Below are 10267 nucleotides of genomic sequence, written 5' to 3'. Positions count from 1 at the left end.
TTGTTGCTTTTTAATTATTTAATTTACATTTAGTTGTTTGAGGGAGGCGTATATGGAAGGCAGAGAAAAACTTGTGGGAATCTGTCCTCTCCTTCCCAGTGTGGGTCCTGTGGATCAGGCTCAGGTTTGGTGTGGAGTGCCTTTACCTACTGAGCCATTTCACTGACCTCATTGTAGTTTTGTTACTTTTTAAAAAGTATGAACAGGTGTGTGTGTGTCGTGTATATGTGTATGGGTAACCACACTGAGGTATTCCCAAGGTGAGGAGATGAGACATGGGTCTCTGTCTTTCTCCTTTCTGTCACACACACACACACACACACACACACACACGCGCGCGCGCGCGCTCGCGCGCGCGCTTCCTTTATCTCTCCTCCACACCTCCACCCTCTCTTACCTTGTATCTTCCTTCCCCTCCCTCCTTCCTACCTGCCTTTCTCTATCTCCATCCCTCCCCATCCTCCCACCCTCCCTCCTCTCCTGCTTTCTTGCTTTGCTTCTGTCCCTTCCTCCTCCTTTACTTCCTCCCTTCTTCTGACCCTCCATTGCTCCTCTACCCTCTCTCCTCCTCCTTCCTCTTCTCTAAGAGATTGGAGCCTCAGTTTCCACTCCATTTATAAAGAGCAAGGGGGCTAGAGAGCTGGCTCACTGGTTAAGAGCCCATACTGCTTCTGCAGAAGCCCTGAGTTGCAGTCTCAACACCCGCATGGCTGCTCACAGCCATCTGTAGGGCCTGCTCCAGTGTTCCCTTCAGGCTTCTGAGGATCCTGCACTCACATGGTACCTGTGTATGCACACACATGCACACACGGACACACACTAGGTAAAGTGCTTGCCACACAAGCCTGACCACCTCAGACCCCTGGGATCTACATGCAAGTGGAAGGATGGAGCTGACTCCACAAAACTGTCATCAGACCTCTACACATGCACCACAGTACATATGTACACACACACCACCACCACACACACATGTACACACACCACACATACACATTTATGTTTCATGTCTCTGTGTGGTATGTTCATGAGACTGCTGGATGCCTCTGATCTCCTGGAGTTATGGTGGTTGTGAGCCACCCAACATGGGTCCTGGGTTCAGGTCCTTTGCAAGCAGTATGCACTCAACAACTGAACCATCTCTCCAGCCCCAACTAAAATATTCACACGCGTGCACACACACATGCACACTCATGGGGTTGGGGGGCGGGGCTTTTAATCTGGGTGAGGTGGTACAGCAGGTGAACTGGTAAAGGAAGGAGGACAGGACTTCAGAGTCTTTCTCAAGGTCATCCTGGGCTACATGAGACCCAGTCTCACTGATCCCTACTTTAAAAAAAAAAAAAAAAAGAATTTTTAAAAACATTTTTATTGACTGCAGACGTGGCAGTATGAAGCTCATGTGCCGGGCTCTGCAGCCATCCCCACCGCTCACTTCCAGAACTAACTCTCCATCTCTCTACACCAAACTCTGTCTCTGTTCAGCGCTAACTCCATTCTGCTTCCTGCCCTGGCAGCCAGAGGTAGGAGGACCAGGAATTCAAATTCATCCTTAGCTACTTGGTGAGTTTGAGACCAGCCTGAGCTACATGCCACCCTGTTTCAAAACAAAGTAAATGAATAAATAAATACTGGTCAGGCGCCATTCAGAGGAACACGCTGGCTCTTCCTGAGCCATGGGAGCTAGGATATGGACACCATGGGAAAACAGGGATCAGCCACGCTGCCTACCATCATGCTTGTGAGCTCACAAGCACTCTTGTGACCTCATCCTCCCCTTGCCCCTAAAATTACAAGGCCAGATAACCAGCCACTCTCAGCTGGGAGGCAGATAGATGCCCCAGGGAACGCTGAGACTGGGACCCTAATCCTTCAGCAGCTATGGGAGTCCATCTTGAGGTAACTCAGGATCCTCATTCGAGGGTCCAGACCTTGTTTAAAAGGGTCAAGGCCTTATTTAGGAAAGCTCTACCTTGCCCCACCCCACCCCTCTCCACCCTACCCTACCACTATCTGAAGCCTGGAACCCAGGGTGCACACATGTGTGAGTATGTATGAACATATGGGTGAGAAAAACCTTGAGCAGCCTCCCTCATAGCAGGTAAGTCTGGGGAGTGAGGTGGCACAGGCTAGACCAAAGGGAAACAGCTTCAAGGCCTGTATGGTATGGAGTACCTTCTCCCTCAGGTACTACTCCCTCAGAGTAGAATTATATACAGTGAGACCATGTGTGAGACCATGTGGTGGCACGCACCTGTTATCCCAGCAATCAGGAGGCTACAGCAGGACATCAAAAGTTCGAAGTTAGCCAGGCAGTGGTGGCGCACGCCTTTAATCCCGGCACTTGAGAGGCAGAGGCAGGCGGATTTCTGAGTTCGAGGCCAGCCTGGTCTACAGAGTGAGTTCCAGGACAGCCAGGGCTACACAGAGAAACCCTGTCTCAAAAAACAAAAACAAACCAAAAAAAAAGTTTGAGGTCATCCTTTTGACTGTTTAGTGAGTTAGAGACCAGTCTGGGTTACTTGAGACCCTGTCTTAAAAGGGGAAGGGGGAAAAGAGACGGAGGCTGGGGTTGAGGAGAAGGCCAAGCAGAAAGTGCCTAACACTCCACAAAGCCTAAGGCCGGACTTCAGGACCCTAGAATCTGTGTGAATGCTGAGTAGGCCTGGCAGCCACCAGCAACCCCAACAGCCCAGAGGTGAGACAGAGATGGGGGAGCAAGCTGGCTGACCAGATGAACTGGTGGGCCTCTGGGCTCAAATTATAAACTCTCCCTCAACATATAAGGTAGAGAATGGTCCAGGAAAACACTGGACATCAACTTCTAGCCTATACACACTCACACACAAGAGAAACCACTAAAAACATACATGTATTCTCTCATACACAGTCCACATACCACTACACACACATATGCATGCACTCTCTCTGACACACACACAGTCACAAATATCCCTACACACACTTGTGTGTACTCTCACACACATACACAGTCCCACATACCACCACACACACTCACATGCATGCACTCACACACATACACTCTCATGACTGTATTCACACACACACACACACAGCAACACACACATGCATGCACTCTCACACTCTCACACGCACGAAGATAGGAAAACAGACTGGAGCAGTTAAGAGCTGTTCCAGAGGATCAGAACCCCATCTCCAGCACCCACATGCTGGCCCACAACCATCTGTAACTCCAGATGCATTGAATCCAATGTCTTTTTCTGATCCCCTTGGGTACCTTCACACACAAACAAAAAGTAAATCATTTAAATCTTTCTTAAGACAAAAATCAGCTGGGTGGTGGTGGAGTATGCCTTTAATCCCAACATTTAGGCAGAAACAGGCAGGTCTCTGTGATAGGAAGCCAGCCTGGTCTACACAGTGTGTCCCAGGACAGCCAGAGCCCAGTGAGACCTTGCCACAAAAAAAAAAAAAAAAAAAAAAAAAAAAAAAAAAAAAAAAAAAAAAAAAAAAAAAAAAAAAAAAAAAAAAAACACCTAATCACCCACTCGATGTCCACATCGAGGCAAACGGAGACAGAGCGGGGGCTCTGGGAGAGCGAGCTCCTTCATGGCTGAGTGTGGCCAAGTGGTGACTGTTCTTGCAGGTTCTGGACACAGGAGAGCAGCTGATGGTCCCTGTGGATGTCTTGGAAGAGGAAAACAAGGGAGCCCTGTGGAAGTTTCTGCTGTCCGGAGCCATGGCTGGAGCAGTGTCTCGCACAGGGACAGCACCTCTGGACAGAGCCAGGGTATACATGCAGGTTTGTCCACGGGGCTGGGACCTTCTGTGGGGACAGTTATAAATGGAGAGGGATGGAGCTGATGGAACTCAGGATGGACTGGAGCTACAAATAGAGCTCTCAAAAAGCTGTTGATGAGGCTGAAGCTGTGGAAGATGGGGACAGGAAGTAGTCATGTTGGGGCTAGGATTAGAGAACTCCAGGCACAGAGGCTAACATGAGACTAGGTAGAAAGCTTTGGAGATCTGTGGATTGTGGGTGGTGTCTTTGAGATGTTTGCTGGGGGATGGAAGAAATTGAAGATAGACCCGAAGGCTTCACACATACCAGAGAAGCACTCTGCTCAGCAGTGTTCCCAGACCTCCTTTCTTTTGAAAAGTGTATTTTTATTTGATATGTTTGAGTTTGACTGTGTCTGTGCACTGTGTACGTGCAGTGCTGTTGGAGGTCAGAAGAGAGCAGTGGATCCGCCTAGAACCGGAGTTCCGGGTGGTTGTGAGCCACTACGCGGAAGCTGGGAACAGACCGGGTTCCTCTGCAGGAGGTGCTCTTGCCCCCTGAGCCATCTTCCCAGCCACCAGCCTAGTGCTCTAACTGTCTCACCAGCCACTCTCTTGTCACATTTTATTTCCAGGCATCTCAGTAAGTAGCCTTGATAGCTCAGAAAGAACTCGAACTACAATGTTCCTGACTCAGTCTCCCAAATAGTTGAGATCACAGACCAGCCTTGCCAGACCTGGCTACAGTGGAGGTTTTTAGAGACATGTGAAGACTAAATGAATGGATCTACCTACTGGCACAAGCCTGGGATGCCAGCTACTCCCGAGGCTGAAGCGGGAGGATCTACACTTCAAGGCCAGCTCAGACAATTTTAGTGAGAAGACCTTGTGTCAAAATACAAAATTAAAACAGGGCTAGGGATGGCTCAGGGGTGGAGCCCCCGCCTACAATCCCCCAGTGAGGGTCTGGGGGCGTGGTCAGGGTGGAGCCCCCGCCTAGAAACCCCCTTAGGTAAGGGGCTTGAGGAAGGGATACCTGGCGGGCTCTCAAGGCTGCTTACCCCTCTTTCCCTCCAGGTGTACTCCTCCAAGAGTAACTTCAGGAACCTGCTGAGTGGACTGCGGAGCCTAGTCCAGGAGGGAGGCATCCGCTCACTCTGGCGGGGCAATGGCATCAACGTGCTCAAGATAGCCCCGGAGTATGCCATCAAGTTCTCTGTCTTTGAGCAGGTGAGCCTGCGTCTCACCACAGATCAATCCCCAGAAAAAGTGCAAGACACCCCTCCACCCGCCCCAGACGCACAGTGGCAGGCAATTCTCTCACACCCACTTCCCCTGCAGTGTAAGAATTTCTTCTGCGGTGTGCACACATCCCCGCTCTTCCAGGAACGGGTAGTCGCAGGCTCCCTGGCTGTGGCTATCTCCCAGACACTTATCAACCCGATGGAGGTAAGGCAGAAGCACGGGGCTGGGGGGGGGGGGCAGGGCTGGTTCTGGGACACCCCCTCACCTCCTCCTTGTACTGCTCCCCTCCTTCCTCTCCCACCTTTTACATCCCTCCTCCCTCTTCTTTCTCCTCCGTTTCAAGCTTCTCCTTCCCCCTCTTCTCACTTCTCTCTCCCCTTCCTTGCTCCTTGCTCTCCTCACCTTCCTCCACTTTCCTGCCCGTCTTTTTTTTTTTTTTTTTTTTTTTTTTTTTTGCGGGGGTGGGGGGGAGGTGTTGTTGTTTTGTTTTGTGTTTTCCCTTGAGACAGGGTTTCTCTGTTTAACTCTGACTGTCCTGGAACTCACTGTGTAGACCAACTAGGCTGGCCTGGGACTCACAGAGATCCGCCTGCCTCAGCCTCCAGAGTGCTGGGATTAAAAGCGTGCAGCACTGCCCAGCCTTGCGTTTTCTTTTACAAGCGTACTGTTTTATGTACGGATGCTTTGCCTGCATGTGTGTCTGTGCGCCGTGTGCATGTCTGGTGTCATGGAAGCCAGAAGAGCCACCTTATGGGTGCTGGAACTCTTCTGAGTCGTCAGGGAAAGCAGCCACCTTTCAGCCCCCATTCCTTTCCCTTCTCCCTCCTTTGTTCCTCAACTCACCCCACCCCTTTCTTCTCATTCCCTTCTTCCTCCTTCTTGGTCCTCCCACCTTTTCTCCCTCCTCCTCTTTCATTTTGTTTAATTGACACAATTTTCAAACTGTAACATGGAACGGCTTAGAACAGCAGGCCTGTTGTCTGGCCTGAACCTCCCAAGCACTAAAATTATAGACACTAAAGCCCCCTTTTCCATCATTCCTTTCCTCTCTGATGCTAGAACCCAGGCCTCCTTCAGGCTAGGAAGTCCTCATCACACCACACTAGCTCTGCACCTGCGTTTCCTCGCCGTGTGTCCTCACTGATCTGTCACTCCAGATGGCCCATCCCTAGTCTCCAACAACCCTACAGACCTGCTATGCACTTTCCTGAGCTACTTATGAACCTTCTTATAGCACTCAAGTTCACACACATACACACACGAGAGCCACCAATGTGCTGCATCATTTTGCTTATTGTTTTTTTTTTTTTTTTCTTTTGGTTTTTCGAGACAGGGTTTCTCTGTGTAGCCCTGGCTGTCCTGGAACTCACTCTGTAGACCAGGCTGGCCTCGAACTCAGAAATCCGCCTGCCTCTGCCTCCCAAGTGCTGGGATTAAAGGTGTGCGCCACCACCGCCCGGCTTGCTTATTGTTTTGAAGTGTAGCACAGTCTAGCCTTCGTCACACTGTGTAGCCAAAATGACCCTAAACTTCTGAGCCTCCTGCCCCCAGGTGTGCACACTGCACCCAGCACAATCTACTTTTACAGAAGTTGAGGATTAGTCCAAAATCAACTAGAAGTTTGCAGGCAGCCTCAACCTCCCTACAGTTTGCCAGCCTCTCTGCAGTGTGACCCTCCCAAGGCTGCCTTTTCTACCAGTACAGTGCACAGCTTAGTGTGTTTTGTGTCCTTTCTCTTAGGTTGTGACAGATGTGTGAAGATGTATGTGTCCCAAGGTTTATAGACACCCCCCCCCAAAACCACCCACCTCTCCAGTCCCTTGCCTCCAAGACATTCAGACTGCCTTCCCAGTTTTCTGTTTAACTTATAGACTTTTAGTCGGGTAGGGTGGCCACACCCCTAACTCCAGCAGCACTCTGGAGGCAGAAGCAGGAGCATGTCTGTGAGTTGAAGGCCAGCCTAGTCTACAAAGGTGTTCCAGAACAAGCAGACCCATAGAATGAGGCCCTGCCTCAAAAAAAGTTTTTGGAGACTTTTTTTTTTTTTTTTGGTTTTTCGAGACAGGGTTTCTCTGTGTAGTCCTGGCTGTCCTGGAACTCACTCTGTAGACCAGGCTGGCCTCGAACTCAGAGCTCTTGCCTCTGCCTCCCTAGTGCTGGGAATCAAAGGTGTGTGTCACCACTGCCAGCCCAGTTTTCGTTGTTTTGTTTTCCTTTGTTAGACAGCTGTTCAGGTAAGATGGGAGGACATGCCTTTAATCCTAGCACTCTGGAAGTAGAGGTAAGACAATCTGTGAGAGTTAAAGTCAGCCTGGCCTTTCTTCACAGTGGGTTCCAGGCCAGCAAGGGCCACACAGCAACACACTCTATCTCAAAAGAAGGAACAGGGCAGGGTTTCATTGTAGCTCAGGCTGGACTGGAACTCTCCTAATATTACAGGATGACTTTAAACTTCCTGTCCCATTTCTACTTTTGAGTGCTGAGATCACAGGTGTGTGCCAACACACCCAGTTTATGGGAGTGCCAGGATGAGACTCAAGGCTTTGTACTAGGCCCATCCTAGGCATGCCCTCTATCAAAGAGCCACAGCCTCAACCTATTATTTTTTGTGAAAGGGTCTTGCTATGTAGCCCAGGTTGCCCTGAAGTTTGTGATCCTCTTGCTCCAGCCTCCCCAGTATTGAGATGATGGGTGTGTTAGCAGAAAGCCTGAATGCTCAACAGCAGGCTGGAGAGATGGCTCAGTGGTTAAGAGCAGTGCTTGCTCTTCCAAAGGTCCTGAGTTCAATTCTCAGCAACCACATGGTGGCTCACAACCATCTGTAATGGGGTCTGATGCCCTCTTCTGGTGTGTCTGAAGACAGCTACAGTGACAGCTACATATATACATGAAATAAATAAATAAATAAATAAATAAATGCATCTTAAAAAAAAAAAAAAACTCAACAGCCACAGGTATTATGTTATATTGAGAAGAACCTAGCTAGTGGCTCCTTCTTTTCCATATAGGTAGCCTATCTTGTGCTGCATCTCACAATCTCCACCTACAAGTGCCAGGTTAGGGTGGCAGGCCTGGCAGAGAGTATTTAACCAAATGGACCTCCTCCTGATACAGGTGCTCAAGACTCGGCTGACCCTTCGCTTCACTGGCCAGTATAAAGGGCTTCTGGACTGTGCCAGGCAGATCTTGGAACGGGATGGCACCCGAGCCCTATACCGTGGCTACCTGCCCAACATGCTGGGCATCATACCCTATGCTTGCACCGACCTGGCTGTTTATGAGGTGTGTGTCCCCTGAGGAGAGAACATTGGCTTCAGGTCAGGCTGTAGCTTTCTTCCTGTTCCTTCTCTAAACTCTTGCTTTTTAGATTAAGCCAGCATCTGGGTGCTGGGAACTGAACTTGGGTCTTCTGCAAGAGTGATAAATGCTTTTTACCTGGGAGCCATCTCTCCAACCTACTATTTTTGTTTGGTGCCCTGACCCCTAGACAGGGTTTCTCTGTGTAGCCCTGACTGTCCTGAAACTCATTCTATAGACTAGGCTGCCCTCGAACTCAGAGATCCAAAGCCTGTTGTTTTTTTAAGACAGGGTCTCACTATGTAGCCTATGAACTAGAACTCAGTATGTACGTAGGCTAGCCTTAAACTTAGAGATCCTCCAGCCTCTGCCTCCTAGTGATGAGATTAAAGGTGTGTGCCATTGTGCCCAGCTGGTTTTGATTTTGAGACTGGATGTATGTAGCCTTGGCTGTCCCTGAACTTAGAGACCCACTAGCCACTGATTCAACAGTGGAGAGACTAAAGGTGTGCACCACCATGCCTGTATTGACTCTGAGTCCTTTTCAAGAGCACTCTTGCCTCCTTTTGCAGCTACTCCTGTGCCTGTGGCAGAAGTCGGGCAGGGACATGAAGGACCCCAGTGGCCTCGTCAGCCTGTCGTCTGTAACTCTGTCCACGACCTGTGGCCAGATGGCTAGTTACCCACTGACTTTGGTGCGCACAAGGATGCAGGCACAAGGTCAGCCTGGCTCCAGGAGCCATTACACATAGCTGTTCCTTGCCTCATTCCAGTTCTCTGAATTTTCTCACCCTTCCCACCAACTTCCAACCTCTCTATAACCCATTTGGAACACCTTTACTAAGTACTGAACCCACCAAAGCTTATGCTCACCCTCAATCAAATCCTAGCCCTCAAATTAACATGCCTATCACACATCACTTAGAAGGCCAGCCTCAGCTACCTTGAGGCTGGGGCTCAAGGTATAGAGTATGCCTAATATACGTGGGCTTAATCCCCAGTACCACGTAAACTGGGTGTGGTAGTGCTATTATTCCAATAGGAGGTAGATGCAAGGGAAGCAAGAGTTCAAAGCTAGCCTCAGCTACATATGGAGTTCTAGGTCAACCTGCACCACATGATACCATCTCAAAATACATAGATAACGATAACCAAATGACCTCTACAAAATTCCCTCAAAGTGTGACCTGGATCCTTCACAGTGAGTCTCACATCACACCCAGTGCTGACCTTCTCTCTGTCTATCCCCAGACACTGTGGAGGGCTCCAACCCCACCATGCTGGGAGTCTTCAAGAGGATACTGAGCCAGCAGGGCTGGCCCGGGCTCTACAGAGGTATGACACCCACATTACTGAAGGTGTTGCCAGCAGGCGGCATCAGCTACCTGGTGTATGAAGCCATGAAGAAAACCTTGGGTGTACAAGTCCTGAGCAGATGACCTGCCCTGAACAAGAAGAGAATGGAAGACCCAGTGTCCCTGAGTCTCGAAAAGCACTCCAAGGCTCAGGCTTTAAGGCCATTTTGGTTTGCAAAAACCATCCAGGACTGGGGTTAGAAAAGTGCTGGGAGTCCTCCAGTTGGGATTCTGAGTTGGGATTCCAGCCTGGTTTTTGCAGGCTTGTCCAAGAGAAGATGCAATGAATAAAGATAGTTTTGGATGTCTATGTCTCGGATTACCTGGTTCCAGGTGGCGGTGTATTGCTCAGGGTGCTTGCTTAGCCTTTATGAGATCCTAGGTTCAGTCTCCACCCTGACGACTTGGGGATCAAGGGGACCTGAGATTTTGAGGTCCGGGCTAGGAGCTAGAGGTCCTGAACCCCTATAAATGTACCTGGGACTTCTGGGTCCAGTGTGGCAACTGGAAGTTTGGACCCCTGAGGGAACCTGAGATCTTTTCTGAGTCCAGAGTTGAGAGCAGGAGGCTTGGACCCCTGTGGGGGGCCTGGGTCGAGGATGGGAATA

General features: G+C 49.8%; 1 protein-coding gene across 1 annotated transcript; it reads left to right on the top strand.

The window, feature by feature from the left end:
* Positions 1–1780: 1780 nt before the first annotated feature.
* Slc25a41 (solute carrier family 25 member 41) lies at positions 1781–9968 on the top strand. Its single transcript, XM_034498184.2, has 7 exons — positions 1781–1899; positions 3629–3784; positions 4840–4992; positions 5104–5211; positions 8122–8289; positions 8877–9024; positions 9556–9968. Exons 1-7 carry the CDS (start codon positions 1882–1884, stop codon positions 9741–9743), a joined length of 939 nt encoding a protein of 312 aa, XP_034354075.1. The 5' UTR covers positions 1781–1881; the 3' UTR covers positions 9744–9968.
* The last annotated feature ends 299 nt before the right edge of the window (positions 9969–10267 follow it).

This window comes from Arvicanthis niloticus, chromosome 3 (assembly GCF_011762505.2).
Source record: "Arvicanthis niloticus isolate mArvNil1 chromosome 3, mArvNil1.pat.X, whole genome shotgun sequence".
Lineage (NCBI taxonomy): Eukaryota > Metazoa > Chordata > Mammalia > Rodentia > Muridae > Arvicanthis > Arvicanthis niloticus.
The sequence above is the reverse complement of the archived record's forward strand: the minus strand, read 5'-3'. Positions and strand labels throughout refer to the sequence as shown.